The sequence below is a fragment of the Oenanthe melanoleuca genome, chromosome 17, assembly GCF_029582105.1.
Source record: "Oenanthe melanoleuca isolate GR-GAL-2019-014 chromosome 17, OMel1.0, whole genome shotgun sequence".
NCBI lineage: Eukaryota > Metazoa > Chordata > Aves > Passeriformes > Muscicapidae > Oenanthe > Oenanthe melanoleuca.
This window is the reverse complement of record NC_079350.1, coordinates 6,638,953-6,656,301: the sequence shown is the minus strand read 5'-3', so window position 1 is coordinate 6,656,301 and position 17,349 is coordinate 6,638,953. Positions and strand designations below refer to the sequence as shown.

General features: G+C 51.7%; 1 protein-coding gene across 1 annotated transcript in view; it reads right to left on the bottom strand.

The window, feature by feature from the left end:
- Window positions 1-17,021, bottom strand: part of MEGF9 (multiple EGF like domains 9) — a 47,446-nt gene extending 30,425 nt beyond the window's left edge. Inside the window, exon 1 of the mRNA XM_056505143.1 lies at window positions 16,581-17,021. Coding sequence (XP_056361118.1) covers window positions 16,581-16,848 — 268 coding nt within the window. The 5' untranslated portion in view covers window positions 16,849-17,021. The remainder of the gene's footprint in view (window positions 1-16,580) is intronic.
- Between the last annotated feature and the right edge of the window lie 328 nt (window positions 17,022-17,349).

The window sequence follows — 17,349 nt, the reverse complement described above, 5'->3', positions numbered from 1 at the left end:
CTGCAAGAACAGCCCAGAGAGGAGCTGATACACTGCAGCTTCCCAAAGAGAGGAGTTCTGCCAAGTCCCAGGACTCATTCCCACCCAGACAGCACTCAGCACAAAATAAGAGTCAAATCTTGCATCAGGAAGGTGCATTAAAGTGCTCAGACCTGTAATTTACTCTCACTTGAGGCTACAATGCAAAGCCGAAGTGGAAGGAAGAGTATCTCTGCTTACCCCAAAAAAAATTTATATACATATAGGAGTGCCTTCTGTTATTTTGCATTCACTTTATTACTGAGTGCACCACATTCTGGGCACTCACAGCCTCCATCAGGCTCCAGGCTCTGCAGAGTCAGGTGCTGATGGTGAAGAGAATTTCCTTCACATTAATGCTGTTAAGAGTCTCACAGAGTTACTTGTGTTGTTCCATAAAAAGCTTTTACAGGTCAACAAGGGGGAAAAGACAATGCATATACATCACTTGTAATGTCATTACAAGATTAAACACATCTGTTGAGGAATATTGTATCAGATTAAATCTCTCACTTATCACTTGGAAAGAAGCACAAAGCCAAGATCCCAACTGCTGGGGTCACCAGCAGCTGCACAAGCACTTTTTATCAGCCTGAAGCAGACAGATTTGGGGCTTCAGCCAAACTCCAGCTCAGCCTCAAGTGTGTCAGCTCCCTGCCTTTCCAAAGGGATGGAGAATCCATCACAGCCCTCCTGCCTCCCCAGCCAGGAGCAAAGCAGGACCCTCAGACCCTGCCCAAAGAAGAGGCTGCTCACTCCCCGGGACTGCTCATTTCTATTCCTTCCCTGCACCTGCAGTGGAACCTGCAGGCTGTGGTTTCTGAGGAGTTCCTGAAAGCTCCTCCAGACAGAGCAATTTTGGTGCTTTTCCCTCCTTTTTGATGCTAAACAAGTCAGCACCTTGTGCAGAGAGCTTTGAACCTGCTCAAAGTCAGACTCGCAGGTGCAAAGCTGTCTTGGGAGACTAAAGGATAAAGCCCTGTAAACATCAGGGGAAAAAGAATGAAAAATATGGATTCTTATTAACTCAGTATTCTCCTGCATTGGGAGATCCCCAGCTCACAGCTCTGCTGGAGCACAACACCTGAGGAGCTCCCACGGATGGGACAAGGAGATGTCAGGAGAAGCAGGAGGGGTCCTGGAGTCATTAAAACCCAGGTTGTAAGGCAGAAAAGCTGTTCAGGGGGGATTACACAGCTGCAGCTGAGGAATTATTCATTCCTATATAACAATAAGTTTCCACAGGCAGACAAACCCTCCGGGGTCTCTTATGAAGCAGACTGTGCACAAAGAGGAATGTGGCCCTAAAATGTTTAAGATTTAAGTAGTTGCAGTAACTTCAAATAGACCAAATACATACTTGAGGATTAAAACCTCCACAGTTAAAAAAAATGAATCCAAGCCTTTTAATTAATTTAAAAATAGTTTTGTCGGCGTTCTACTTTAGTTGATTAGATTATCCCACTAATATTTCCACAAATGTCTGCAACCATATAAATACTCCATGTTTCTGTTTGAAAATCTCTGTATTTTTTACCACCCAGTGTGTGACACAGCCAGCCCAAGTCAGGTTTAGAGATAAACAGGGTGAAAACTGAGTTTGGCAAACACCTCCCCAGCAGCACACAGAGCCCTGGCACTCATACCCTCCTGACAGATACACTTGCCTGGCACCTCTCAGGAAACTGAATTGTTTTGTCAGCAAAACGCTTTCACTGGAAGATCAAGACACTTCACACGGGATGGGGCTGGGAATTCATGAGCAGATTCCAATTTTAGTCTCCATCGACCATGGCCTAGCAGAGAAAGGGATTATGAAGAGCTGCATGAATAATATGAACTATAATCATCTGCTGCAGGCTCTGTGTGCTCAGATTCCTGCAAAAAGTAATTAAACTCACAAACTTTGCTTGGTGCTTCGGGGAGCTGCAACTAATGAATGAACACGTTAATTTATGGGAGATTTAGGGCTCTTCAGAGAAAACCCTGAGCAGGAACCATCCTTCCAACTGTTTGTGTTTGGGCTGTAAAGTTGTGCTGTGTGAATAACCAGCAAGGAAACAGAGATGAGCTGGGGGATGAGCTCAGGTAACACCCCTTGATCCCATCCTGCCCTTCCCAGTGGGGCTCCCAGTGACTCCTCTGGGCAAGAACAGGGTCAAACCTTTTGTTTAAGAGCAGGGTTTGCTGCTTATGCTTATTGCAGAGCAGCAAAACTTGCAGTTCCTGCTGCTCCTGGAGATCCCAGGCAGGAGCAGGTGCAGCAGCACAGCCCTGCCTTCCCCTCCTGGCCCAGGGTGCAGCAGAGCAGGGACTTTGTCCAGCCTGCAAGGAGCTGATCTGCCCAGCCTCAGGAGCTGTCTCCTGCCTGCACATTTGTCTGGCACTATTAAGTTACTTTGAACCAAAATCCATTGCTGCAAGGCATGCAGCCTTCCAGAGCCTTCTCCCCTGCAGATACAACAGATCCTCCTCTCCAGAGTCACTGCAATTAACTCCTCGTGCTCCCAGGGCCAACTTCAGCTTTGGCAGGAATGGATGTGACCTCCAACCTCCCCCTTCCAGAGCCAGCTTGGTGCTGAGCACCCACTGAATACCCAGCCTGAGAGCTCCATGGGGCAGCTGAGCAGGGTTTGTCATCCCCAGCCATGGCTCACACTGCCTGGGAGGACAAAAGGGAATGGCCAAGTCCAGGAAAGCCATTTTCTGCTTAGTACAGGAATCACAGAGTAGGTGGTAACACATCTGCTTCAGTGCCATCAGCTGCTGGGAGCTGCTGGAGGGAGGGGAGCTGGTGAGGATGGGGACAGCCTCCCTCCCTCCATGCAGGTACATCAGGCACAAGCTGCAGGCCATGGATCTCTTGGGAGGTTTCCCAGGGAGCTGGCACACACACATGGCCAAACTCACTGCAAAGTGCAGCACTTTTTCTGTTGCAATCAACAGCCCAATTTCTTTTCACCAGGTGTAGCCACGGTGTAACCAGGTCCTTCACTGGTGTATGGAGGGAGCTGCAGCTTCAGCTCACTGAGCTTGGGCAGAGCTACCAAAGCTCAGCCCAGCCTGGGATGAAAGTGTGAAGTTATACTTCCTTTCTCCCTCATTTACATCACTCTTACACCAGGAGGGACGACAAAAACAAAAGCAAGGAGATGCCAAAAGCTACAGTGCAGTCAACCCATAATTCAGTGTTAAATGCCTGGAAGTGCATCCTCCACAGCAGAGGAGTGCTCTGCATCTCCTGGGAGCAGCAGCCCCAGCCCCAGCCCTACTCTGGGGCACACACAGCCTCTGGGGATGGGCTTCACCTCCAGGGGCAGCACAAGCATCAGGCCCAGGCTTCTCTCCAAGCATGCAGGAGTGATCTTTAAACTGCTCTAATCATTCCCCAGGCCCAGAGATGCACTCAGAGGGAGACTCTGGGCACCCACAAGAGGCAGAAGAGAGACCAAGGAGGGGCTCACACTGCTGTGAGATGAAATGCTCTCCACACAGGAAAGGGGCCCAGCGTCCATGGCTCTGCACACAGGCAGCAAGAGACACTTTTACAACTTTTTTTACCTTTTTTTAATGAGAAAGAAAAGGAAGACTTGCTTTGGAGGGTTTCAGGCTATTTTGTGTCTAAGCCTGTGGTGAAAATCTGGAATGAAAACTTTCATCAGTAACTCCAGCAGGTGCCCAGGGCAGCTCCTTTCAAGATTCATCTCCTCCAGCCGAGCAGCAAAGGGACAGAGCCGTTAACAAAGGCGCCTTTTATCCACGGTGTTCATAAACACCAACTGAAAGTGTTAATAAAAGAAGCTTTCCAGAGCCTGAGCTATGACCCCAGCTTGTCTCAGCTCTTTGCATTTTCAAGCTTGGAGATGAAGCAAAGCCCCAGCGAATCCCAGGATTCATTCCCAATACACATTCCTAATTCTTCTCCTACTCTAAACAAACACATTTAAATGCAGACTTTTATTCAACACAAACAGCAAAGTATCTTTGTTCCTCTCTCACTCACTTGAAAGGCCATGCAGAGGAAGGGAGACAAGAGAAGAAAACTCTTTGACAGCCTGCAGCCAGCAAGTCCTGCTCCTCTCATTGCTCCCGAGCTTGGTTCCAAGTTTAATAAAGGTGTTTTGTCTCCTTGCTTAATACGTGGAATTACCATAGCAGAAAGCCCAGCGGGGGAAAGGGATAGCACGGAGCATGAGTAATCACAACTGGTTTCAGGCAGGTTTTGCCATTTGGGTCCTGTTTCAAGGTTATGATGACATAGTGCTATGGGCTGGTTTGGAGTTAGCAGAACTCCTGCCAGACAAGGAGCTGTAAGTTACAACGTGCTGCAAGCAGGGAGAGCTGCTGGGACAGAGCAGGGAAAATGTCATCTGAGCTGGGAAGTTTCCTGTTCCTTACGTTTAATTCCCTTATTTTATAACACAGCCTTGCACTTGCCCTGCTGTACTTTGCACAGGACACAGTGATGCCTTTACCTCCAGCTCACAGCAAGTGGTTTAAATTCCCACATTCAGAACTTGTTTCACACCTTTGCTCTCACCCAGCACCTGCCAAACTGGGACGCAGATGCTGCAGCCAGACAAAATTTGCTGGCAAATCCATGGAGGAGAAGCCAAGCTTTCAAAGAGGGAACTGATATGGGTCATGGAAAAAGACACCTGGATGGAGAAAGTCATCACTTATCGCTGGAAACAGGGGACTGCAGCAGATCCAGTATCATCTGCTGAGGGGGAGCAGCCCAGCTGCACTCCAAAACCTCCTCCAGCAAGCAGCCACACCATGAATTTAAAGAGCATAAATCCCCCCTGCACAGAGCAGGGGCAGAGCCCACCTGCAGGGCTCTGAGGGCAGCTGCCAGCCCCTGCCTCCCCCTCAGCTCTGAGCCCCAAGCCCTGCAGCAGATGAATGACTCCAATCAGGGCTGAACATCAGCTTTCATTCCTCTCTCCTTAGTCACTGTGGATGGACACTGCAGCTCCATCCAGTCCCAGCTCCTGCCTCAGCCACGAGGTATTTACCTGTATTTATTTCCAGCAATAGTTCTCCTACCAAAAGGAAATGTTTCCACTAAACAGCACAAGTTCAGCAACCACAAACAAACAGTAACTTAAAGCCTAAGCCAATTCTCTGAGACCTCCACAATAAATACCAGGTGATCCAGGGAAGTACAACAGGCAACAGCCCTGTCCCACAGAACACAAATCCTCTGTAAACAGGCAAAACCCTTAAAAGTGTGAAAAAGCCAGGCACAAGGGTTTCAGGCTCCCTGAGCAGCACTCCCCATCTCAGCCACAGCTCAGGCACTAGGCTGAGAGCAAGTCTGAGCTGAGATGCTGAAACCAAAGCAGTGATATGCAGAGTCAGAGCTGAACCTCCAGCAACACCAAGGGGGAATTACCCTGGGCAGCAGCAGCACACTCAGTCTGGGGCTGGCAAAACCAAGCCTGATCCCAAGCCAAAGAAATGCTCAAAACCACAGAGCTTCCTCTGCAGCCAATGGGTCAGCTGGGAGAGGTTTGTCAACATTTCTATCTTGACCATTTCCTCATTTTTGAGGGCTTCATAATGACTGTTTTGGCATTGCAGGAGGAGGAGCAGTGCCTCCTCTTCCACCAGCTCTCCTGTCAAAACAAAACACGGTGAAAGGAGGATCTGAGTCCCACCTGCAAAGAGGCATCCAAAATCCTACCAAACCCAGGGAGCTGCTGGTACCTGACACAGCCCTGAGACTCTACCTTGACAGGGCAAATATTGCACCCACTGAAAATATAAATATATCACCTGGAATCACAGGTGGGAGAGATGTCAGCTCAAAGGTGAAGTTCATGTATAAAGCTCATGTACATCCTGGCAGTGGACAAAGGGGATCCTCTCGAGGGATCACAGAACCATGGGTGGTGAAGCAGAGAGAGAACAGTGTCAACTCACCAGTCCATAAACTTGAACTCACTACCCACACACCTCCTGGAAAGCTTATAAGGGGTTTGTAAACAAAAAATCAGGGATAGCCACTGCTCCAGGCACCCCCAAACTGGGAATGAGGAGAATGCTCTCTCCTGTCATTCCATCCATCCATCCCAAACAGAGCTCGCTGCCCTCCACAGGGAAGTCATTACCACCCTTGTAACTGTCCCTTCAGAGACTGGTCCATTTGTTATTTATCTTTCATTTTAAATGGATTAGACATGTACAAAAGTCTCCTTCAAAAAGGAACAACCAAGATGTGAAAAGGATGGGAAGATTCAACTGCCAGGCGTCAGCACTAATCCACGTCAAAGGGCACGCTGTCAACAACTCACTGTAAACTTCCAGGAGGAAAAAACCACTCAGAATAAAATAGTTAAGACCAGATAAATGTTTGTCATTCATTACCCAGAGTCAAACTTGGATTTCTCAACAACCCAGCCAAGCCAAAGCAAGCACATTAATAAGAGAACATCTTTTCCAGGGAGCTACATGCCAGGCGTGCAGCCTGCCCTTGAAGGGAGAAAGGCTGGAGGCAGGTGAAGGCTCTGTTTATCTTTCTCTGATAACAGGTATTTAGCTTTCTACGTCATTTCACTTTATCATAGCCTGAAACCTGGCCAAGCACCCAGCTCCACCTCCCCATCTGCTCCCTGTGCCAGCTGGCCCTGTGGCCCAGGGGATGCTGAGCCAGCCACAGCGGTGCCACACAGCCCAGCAGCTCCCCAGGCCCAAACTGGGACACCCCAGCCCTGCCCAGGAACTGGGGCACGTCTGGGATATCCCACAGGGCAGATCTTAATGTGACATGGATGTTCACAGAGAGGGCAGTGCTGGGAGCACTCATGCCCAAGTCAGGTGGGGAGATGGAAAACATGGCAAAGTCCCTCCCAGATCCTTCCTCAAGTATTGGGACTGGGAAAAAACCACTGGCCTTGGCAGGGAGCTGGGGAGGCTCCAGCAAAGACACTGCCTGTGTTGGCAGCAGCTGAGCAAACACCCAGCCCAGGCAGGAGCCAACAGGTCAGTGTGTTCCATTTCAACCCCAATCACATTCCAGCATGGCCAAACCACCGGAGCACATCCTCCTCGGGTTCCTGACTGCACCCAGCCCAGCTCCCCAGCGAGCAGGCTGCAGTTTGGGGTGGGAAGGGGTGCAGGGCAATACCTGCTGCCACCCTTAGGCACTGCCAGCTGGGCACTGTGCAAGCTCCTTGTCCTTTCCCCAGCCAGGAACGCTCCAAACCCGCGGCTCGGCGAGGGCGTGGGTGCCTCTGCCCCATTAGTCACACACCTGCCATCGAGGTGTGCTCTGGGAGCCAGCTGGCTTGGCAGGGGACTTATCCCAAAATCCTGCCTGCTCCCTCAGAGCCCAGCATGGTGCAGTCATCCTGGGTTTTCCCCCCAAATACCTGCTCAAGTGAGCGTGTCTGTTTTGGGGCAGCAGAGAAAGAACGCCCTAAACCCCAGTCTAGAATGTTGGCTTTGTGATAAAAGGCAAGAGCTTTAGCTAGCAGAAATATATATACATATAATATATACATACACCCTTTTTTTTTTAATAGACAGAAGAAAAATAGAAACATTGAAGTTTTCATAGCTCAAGGAGCTTTGAAAAATTTGGAGGAAAGGAACAGAACATCAAGTTTAAACTGTTTTCAATGGAAAAGTCCATTAAAGGAAAAGGGATCTGTTGCAGAAAGATATGTATTTTGCTGATTTTGACAAAAAGGACTGTTCAGAGAAGGGAAAGAAAAGCTTTCATTTGAAGGTTTTGAGTGTTGCTTTTGCACCTTTACAGTGCTGCTCATGAAAGCATCCTCACAGAGCTGGTATTGCTGGAACACAGCATGCCCAGGGAAAAGGTAGATCTGACCACGTGCAGGGCTTTGGAGACAGCCTTGCCTGTGCCATGAAAATGAGCAGTTATTACAAAAGGCAGGAGAAAAAAGTATATATTAAAAAGAAAAAATCATCAACTTCCTTCCCTTCCAGTAGGCCCCCGGGAAGGGGAAATGCTGATCCTCCAGCTCACAGATGGTTCTGCTGGAACAACCTCCTGGTTTCCACCCCACCAGCTACATCTAGAGCTGGGGGTGGATTTTAGAGGAGGGATGAAGGACATCCTGCACGTCAGCACCAGCAGCACTGCACATGCCATGGGATGCAGTGGGTATTTCCTGGCATGAAACACCAGCTTTGCCCACAGATCCCTCCCCAGCCATGAGCACATCTCACACCAGGAGAGGAAGCTGTGGGTCGAGCACACACAGCACTGACAATTAAAGTCATCTTCTTAATATCAACCAGTCCCAACCATCCTGTGACAGGCCACAGAAAATACGAATTACACCCTTGCCAATTTATACTGGTTTTCTTCTCATTCAGGTGTTGCTGGACCCAAGTGCCATTTGGTGACAGTCATAGTCTCATGCAGCAACTGCACAGAAGGATTGAGCATCACCTAAAAGGTTGTATCTCCTTGTATCTTCTCAAAATTTCCCACAACTGCACACACAGGGATGAATTTAGAGTAATGTCACCAACAAAGCACTCAGATTAATAGCAATAAAGTGTAAGTGCTCCACGTGGCAGGCAGAGCCCTGCTGGGGAAAACGACCTGTGAAAGCTGAAAAGGCAGCCCACGATGAGACCACTGGGAGGAAAAAAAAAAGGCAACAAAACAAACAGTCCATTTCAATCTCCTTTTCATAAAGAGCCAAAATGAACCCAGGAACACATCAGAGAATAATCATTTAGCACAGATCAAACAGGAGAACTAGCATATTAAAAATACATGCAGCATTAATCAGCTACACAGAGTTATGTGCCATCATTTCCATAAATAATACAGGATCAAAGCAGCCCAAGCAGCACTATCAGTTAATATAGTCAGCCAGTCAGTCAAAATAGAGTGAAGCTGCCTGAAAACTGTGGCTGTATAAATTGCCAGGAATAAAGCAGATTCATCTGAGAAGTGGCACGACCAGTTAAACGGGTAAAGGTTACCAGCAGCCTCGTCATTAGAGGGAGGTGATGCCAAGAAGGAGAGGGGGGGGAAAAAATGAATGAAAGGTTCAAGCAGCCTCAACAAATTATTTAAAAAAATACGCAAACAACTTAGGGAATATCAATATATCTTGTCTAGTGGTAATCCCAAGGGCCAAGGTGTGGGGCAAAGGGGGAGGACTGACCCTGCTGGAAGCATCCCCAGTGGATGAAGCCCATCCAGAGCCCCTTCTCCAGGGCTGGGGCAGTGCCAAGGGGGTCCCCTTTGCCCAGGAAAAACCTCCCTGCTGCAGAAACCATCCTGCCTGCTCAGGGTGAAGGCTCAGCACCAACAGCCTTTAAACACCCAGCCATCCATGCATAGAAAATGCCTGTGTCATTAGGCCTTTTGCTGAAAGGCTGCAGAGCCATTTAGCTGCCCGATTTTTAAAACAGGCATGTGGAGCAGAGCTATAAATAGCAGGGATGCTTGCCTCGTCATGTTTCTGGGGGCTTATTTGTAAGGATAGGGGGCAACTGAATAAAAAATTGTTTAAAAAGGAGTGTCTCAGGCTTCTCTGCTTTAAAGCCAAGTTGCCAGAAGAGAAAAAGCAAACCTTCAAGGTTTTTGCTTTTTTTTTTTTTTTTTCCAGGCAAAAAGCAAACGCCCATCGCTCATGCTCAGACTCTGAATCGGTTACATTTAAAAGGCAAATTTTAATTCATACAGCAGGTGTTCAGAAAAAAAAATAAAAAAAAAAAATCCTCCTTTAAGCAGCACAAGACCAAACTGAGGCTTTGCATCAGTTCATGCAGCTCCAGGGAAGCTCCTCATTCACTGCAATAGGACCTGTGAGTGTGAATGAGGAGCAGAGACCTCAGAAATCTCTTCCAGAGTTGGGGCAAAGGGGGGAAAAGCCCTGAAGGGCTGGAGCAGAGCTGCTGCCAAAGCTGGGGGCTGGCAGCCTGCATGGCATCCCGAGCCTGCTGCAGCCTGGGTGACAGAGGGCGACAGGAATTCTGCATGGCAAGGTCCAACAAAAGAGCTGCTTTGGGAGCTCCAGCAGTGCCCAGGCAGTGACAGCCCCAGCAGTGCTTGGAGGGGCTGTTCTTTCCAGCAAAATCCCAGGAAACCACACAGATCCAGCAGCCCCCTCCCTGCTCCCTGCCTTTAGTGAATGCCCAGAGAAAACGAGAGCAGACAGGCAAGCTGCTCCAGCCCCCAGAGCCAGGACAGCAGCCAGCTGGGATGCAGGAGCTGCACCATCTCCCTGCATCCCTCCATGCAGGGACAGGAGCTGTGGGGACTGAGTGACCCTGGCAGGAGAGGTGACAGCCTGCCCTGCTCCTCCAGGAGCAGCAGCTGCCAGCACCAGCACCATTGGGAAGTTTCCTATTGAATAAGGGGGAAAATGTTCTGCCAGACAAATGAGGTTCAATTATTCCAAGTCTAGAATGCCTTATTGGAAATGCTTCCAGACTGACAAGCTTTAATCCAATAAAAGACCCTTCCAGACAAGCCCTGCTGTGATTTTGGGAGCATTTCCCCCTGGCAGGGACCCAGCAGCCCCCAGCCCCTCATTGGGGATGGATTTAGCCCCAGGCACAACAATCTCACAGGGCAGCCTCAAGGCACAGGACACTCAAGCTCACTGGAAGCTTAAGTAGAAGCAAAGCAAGAACAACCATTCCATTCCAGTCTGACACAACCCAAAAAGTCAAAATAGATTTAAAAAAAAAAAGGCAAATAATTTCCTGTGAACCAGAAATCTGGGTTTTAGCCAGTTTAATGAGACTGAATGGCAACTGGTTCTGTTCTCCTGAGGTGCTGGAAACACACGACTCCCCAAGGCAGGGCAGATGGCTGGGTTGCAATCTGGCCTTTAGCTCGTAAAATATATTAATATCCCCAACCAATTATAAAGTGCCAGACTCTGTCCCTCCGGGCCCACTCCCACCCAGCCATGCACAAGGCAGCCCTGTTGAGCTCAGACACCAAGCACCTGCCAGGGCAACCCAGCCTGTGGCTTCCCAGGACTGTCAAAGCAAGTCCAAGCCTTTGCTCCACCCTCATCCAAGAGCTCAGTGAAGTCTCAGGTGCAGTCAAGGTGCTGTACAAAAATCCAGCTCCTCAACATCATTTCTTAGCTTTATTTTTTAAAGTACTTGTCAGAGGTAAAGCAGAAGGAGCCCTCCCTTCCAGGCTGTAAAAGGATCCTGCCTTCAGCACCCGGCCTTGGCACAGCTTTACTCCCAAAGCTGGCAGATGCTTCACACCACCAAGAGCTCGGCTGCTTCTTGGAAGCAGCAGCGAGCACCTCAGCTCCCTGACAGTCAGCTGGCATCTGCTCCACAAATGTCACCAGCACACAGCCTCAGCCCTGGGCATTTATACAGCTCTCGTCAAAAAACCTCTGGAGTCTTTCCCCTGACTTGAGCTGAACTTCACATCCAGGACCTCAGCGCCTCAGGAACAGCCTGTTCTGTGCTCCTGTGCTCACAGCCACGGGGCATGGGATGTCCTGGATGTCCCTGTCCCCGTGCTGTCACCTGCAGCACTGAGGGCAGACCAGGGACCGGCTCGATGCCCACCACCACCACCCCAGTGGGCAGATCCCAGGATCCCACAGCCATACTGGAGTGGCACAAGAGCACAGTGCCCTCGGGATGGGGTCACACCTTGGTGTAGCCTGTGACACAACACTCCTTGACCACAGCAATCCTGTCCCCTCTGGCACAGCTGGGCACCTCTGGCGGAACAGGCAGCACCAGGAAGGTGCTCCAAGGGCAGAGCCAGGCATGTCCCATCCCACACTTGGCCACACATTTCCCAGCTGTCTGGACAGGCACAACCTTTGCACCCTGTGCAAACCCCAGGCTGTGTCGCAAGAGTCCCTTTGGTGACACTCCAGCACTGTCCCATCTACCCCTGCAGGGGCTGGAGGGACACTGGCATCAGCACAGGGACTGGGACATGTGCCACCACTCCTCAGACAACCCACTTTTCTCAGTGCTCCAGTACCTTTGCCCCCCACAGGCTGGTGTTTGGGCATGACCAACAGCAGCCAGGTAACATCACCTCACAGTGCTGGTGCCATTTTAGAGGTGGCATTTCCAAGGGACAGCCCAGTGATGATATGTCTGAATCTCAGCTATTATTTAAAATAAAAACAAAATGCCAAGTCCCAGCAGAAAGAAGCTAACAAACAAGCCCCTCAATGCTCTACAGATCCTCCCAGAAATATCCTGATTTTCATGAGCTAAGTCCCAGAATCTCAATCTTGAGTCAGGACAGTTGGATGCATCTGATTCAAGAATGATTCAGATGGGAGCGTGGAGGCAGGCAAGAAGGCAAGGAAGTGACATTTTCTGCTCTGGGTAACATGTCTTTATTTAAAGCTCAAAGATACAAACTTATTATTTGGTTGAAGAAAGGCACTCTGCCCTGGCTGCTCCCGTGCTGATCCTGAGGAACAAGACCATCCTCCTTATCCTCAGCTTTCACATCCATGCCTTCATTTCCATTTCTTTAAATACATTTAAATCCTGCTAGCACCTTGCACACAAGTTATCACTGCAACCACATGGAACACAATCCTGAGCCCTCAAACAAGGAAGGCTTAAGCTGCCTTCTCAAGTGATGAGCAGCAGGAAAGCTCCAGCTCACCCTGCCTGGCTCCTCCTGCTTGTTCCCCACGGGTTCAGAGGCAGAGCAGGGGCGTTGAGGCAGGTGAGAAGATTTCTTCCAAAGGATCTAATGGCTGGATGAGAGAAGAGGAGTCACCCAAAGCTGCAAAAGGGATGATGGCACAAGGTCCTGAAGCTACCTTCAACAACTCAGCTGTTTCTGTCCCACCAGGATTTGAGGCTCCAATCCCTGGAGGGGCACACCCCAGCGTGGCAGGGTCTGGCTGCTGCTGGCTTCATGGCTTGGACCAGTCTGTCCTGTACAAAAATACTGTAAGTGCTGTGGGGACCCCCTAAACCTGTCCTCACCACACCACCTGCAAGAACAGGATGCACAGACCTTCCTCCCCATGCCCTGCACAAAGGCAAAGCCCCCACACCTCCAGCTGGATGAAGCCAGCACTCACCAGTCCCCTCCTCAACCCATCACCTCCCCCGTGCCCATCCAATTACCCAGGTCATCCCAACGCCCCCAGGGATTTGCCAGGCTCCTCTCCACAAGCTAAACCCATCAGTAATCCCACACAAAGCTGCAGCCACCACCCATGGAGGGGCTCTGCCTGCACCTCCTCCATCCAAGCAGCAGCACCCAGCCCCAGGTGGCCCCATCAGCTGTCCCTGACTCAGCTTCCCACATTTCTGTGGGGACACCTTCCCGTGGTTAATGTTCCAAGCCACCTGCATTTCCAGCCCTGTGGCTGCAGCAGGAACTGTTCATTGTCCCCTGCTATGTGGTGCAGAGGTGAGGAGTCAGAGCCATGTCACCTCTGGGAGCTGGTGGCCCAGGAGGGCAGGTGAGGCATTACAGAACACTGGGGAGGAGAGAAGGCAGCAGCTGCCAGGACCTGCAGCACTCAGTACAGTCTGGAGACACACACACCCAGGGTCTGGGTGCAGCTCTCCTGCTGACCCAGCACAGCAAGGCTGGGAAAGGACATCTGGGGCTTTCAGCCCACCCACCTGCTGTGCATGGGGGTGGAAAAAGAGTCAGAGCAAAATGTCCTTCAAAGAGACCCATGTTGCTTAATGCTGCCCTAAGAACCATATGGAATTGAGGATTTTTGTTCTCTAGGCAGGGAAAGTCCAACCAGGACTGTGCTGGCCACAGGAGCTGCATCTCTGCTCCAACACAAGCATCCACCCAAGCAGCAGCTATTCCCAAACCAGATCCCCAGCAAAGCTCCAGCTCCTGCCTAAAGTGAGACTGTTGGGGATAAAAGGAGGAGGCAGAGTCTCCACAGTGGGTGCTAGAGGCTATGGTGATAAAGCGGGGGATACTTCTAAGCTTGTCTCCACAAACATAAGGATTAGCAATTTACTTCCCTTAGAAACAAAATCCAGGATTTTAACATGATCACAGGATTGGAAAGAAAAATAAACATCATGAAACTGGGAAAAGGAGGAGGACAAGAAGAGAGCAAGCAGGCAGCTCAAGGAAAACTGAAGCGCTTCTTAAGTCAGAAAGAAAAATGCACCAAAGTCAGAATTGAAATCTTAGCAGCTCTGAACACCACTGACCCTGAGGGCTCTCACACCAACCTCTTATCAGTGATAATGCTGTGAACATTAAGGGAAGCCTTTCTAATAATGTGCATGAGAAAAGGCCCATTTGTTTAATGCAACAGAGCACATAATGCATTAATTACCTACTGAGTTGGAAAAGTGATGTTGAAAACATGCTTGAGTTAAAGCAAACGGAGGGTTTCAGCTAAGCCCATTATGTCCACTGGCTTTGGTGCCTAGCAGCCTTTGAGAGCAAAGCTCTGCACCATTCACAGCAGATGGGGCAGCACAGAAAACCCCACAAAACCCACGGAGAGCAGCTCCCACACAGACCACGGCTGCACCATCCACCCATAACACCAGCCCAGGCTCCTCCAGCACACAGGGGATGCTGCCAAGCCCAGCATCTCCTCCTGATGCTGTCTCATCCACCCTCAGGAGCCCTAAAACCCTCCCAGCCCTGGAGCACTGCAGTGATCCCCTCAGCCAGGGCTAATCTCAACCTGTCACACTCAGGACTAACAAACTGGCTGTGTGCTCCTGCCCTGGCCACCACCACAGGGTAAAGGCACCAGAGAGCAATTTTGTGATTAAGTGGCAGTAGCCATTAATAATTAGCACGTTAAAACTTCAAAGGGTGATGTTGGCCTCCACAATACAGACTCAGCACATGCAGGGGTGGTGGTGGGGAGTGCTCATCCTCGATGTTCCCTTTTCAGTGAGAACTGAAGCACAGGGGTGAAGGCAGCTTGTGAGAGCACAAAATTTCCCAGACTGCCATCCCTGACAGCTCCAATGGCAGAAAAGACAGAAGATGTTATGTAAGCATCCTACATGGAATCTGGGAGCACCCCAAAGCCTCTGCTAAACCAGCCACCTCATGCATTGCAGGAGCAGGATGCTCTCGATGAGGCCATTGGAGCCCAGGGCAGGAGACCCAGTGCCAGTGGATACTAATGGATACCAATGGAAACAAACACAACACAGGTGTCAGAAAAGGAAATGTGCTGGAAGAAGTTCGGGGTGCGTGTCACACTCTGCTACACTGAGTTGCTCAGTCCATTCTGTCTGATCATGGCACAAGAGAAGAAATTGCTTTTGCTTTAAGAACACTCAGCTTTATCAGGAATTCACAATCTTAAGCCATTCTGTTTCTTCCAGAAAAAGCAAAGAGATAAACCTCAACAGAAAAAAGCAAATTAAAGTCTGAAAAACAAGCGACTCCAGATCTTTGGTCGATTTTATTTCTAACCAAATGAAAAAAAGTTGATTAATCCCCTTGTTCAGACTGCTAACACTACCAAACCAACAGACTGCATCCCTTTTCACATCAGAGGAAGCCAAACATACTTAAGCCAAACATCTTCCATGTAAAGTGAATAACAAATCTGAAACAGGAAAGAATCTGTGCTATAGTATTTGCATGTGTCTGAAGATAAAGCTTTGGAACTGCAGAATGAAGCCAAGTTCTCCTGTAAAATAAGTAGACAAAGCTCCATCCTTGGACTCCAGCATAGTTTTATCTATTTAAGCTAGAGGTAAACTGAAGTCTCAGCTTTGAAGAGCATCAGTGCTTCACCTCCCAGCGAGTGACCAGTGCTGTCAGGGTGTGCTACACCCAGGAGCTTCACCTGAGAGCACAGCCCTCCATCCACCCTTCACCCTCTCCTCCTTACACCCTAGATGGATAATTCCATTTATTCCTGTTGCCATAGCACCTTCCTCAGCTCTGTATAAGCCCCGACCACCACAGGTGCAGGATGAGGCTTCACATAGGCTGCACAGATGAAGCTGGTGGCTCATTTCTGCCCTTGCACACCCATCAGACACCATGTGAGTACCCCAGCACCCACTGACCTGCAAACCCACCTCCTGACACTGACCACGGGCTCTGGTGGCACCAAGTCACCACCAACCCTGCTGCCAGCACATCGAGGTAGGACACTGGGGATGCCCGATGGCTGTGGAGCAACTCGACCTACTCAGTCCCATCGGGGGACGCCCGAGGCCAGCACCCACCCTGCTGGACACTGTCTGGATGCAAGGTGATGGGAAGGACCTGTCTCCATCTCGCCCACCGGCAGCACGGGCCATGCCAGGGACCACTGCCTGAAGGATGCCTGCCCCAGCACTGCCCCGCTGCTCCCCAAAAGCGCCGGTAACAGCGCCGGCAAGGCACAGGCCGGGTACGGCGGCCCCGGCAAGGCACGGGCCGGGCACGGCGGCCCCTCCGCACGGCACCCGGGGCCGGCACAGCCCGGCGATGCTCCGGGGGTCCCGGGGATCTCCCCGCCCGCCCCGCCCGGGGCCGCCGCAGCCGAAGGGGCCCGGGGGCCGCGCCTTTGTCCGCCCGGCGGACCGGGGAGCGCAGCCCCGTCCCGCTGACACGGCCTCGCCACGGACCCGCGCGGGCCGCTCACCTGCCGGGCCGCCGCCCGCTGCCTCCTCCTCCTCCTGCTGCTCCTCTTCCTCCTCCTCCTCCGCCACCGCCTCCTCCGGCGGCGGCGGCGGCGGCGCCGGGCTGCCCCGCGCGGGCGGCACCGTGCCCGGGCCGCTCTCGGCGGGGCCGCCGCTGCCGCTGCCGGGCTCGGCGGGCGGCGCGGCGCTGGCGGGCAGCGCGGCGGAGGCGGCGGCCAGGAGGGCGGCGAGGCACAGCAGGGCGAGCGCGGTGCTCGGCCGGCGCCTCATGGTGCGGCGCGGGGCTCCGCCATGCACTCGCTCATTGACGCGGGCGCTCGCACACGCACCGAGCGCGGCCGGGAGCGGCGCCGGGCGGCGGCGGCTCCTCCCGCCGCCTCAGCCAGCCATGCCGCGCCCGCGCCCTGCGCCCCTCCGGCGGCTCCCGCCGCGCCGCGCCCCGGCTGACAGCGCCGCGCCCGCCCCGCCCCGCGCCGCTGCGGCCAATCAGCGCCGCGCCCGCCCTACCTGACGGCGCGGCTCAGCCAATCAGCGGCGGGCGGGGGCGGGCCGGGGGGCGGCGCGCGGCGGGGATGGGGCGGCATTGTGCGGGCGTGAGGGGCAGCGGCCGGAGCTCCCGTGCCCCCGGCAGCGGCGGCGGGCGGACGGCGCCTGCCTTTCTTAGGAGGGGGCGTGTGCGCTCGATTTGTAAGGATACAGCGTTTTAAAGGGTTTAACTTTCTGCTGCATTTAAAAATTGTATTAAAAAATTAGATATTCCCCCATCCTCCC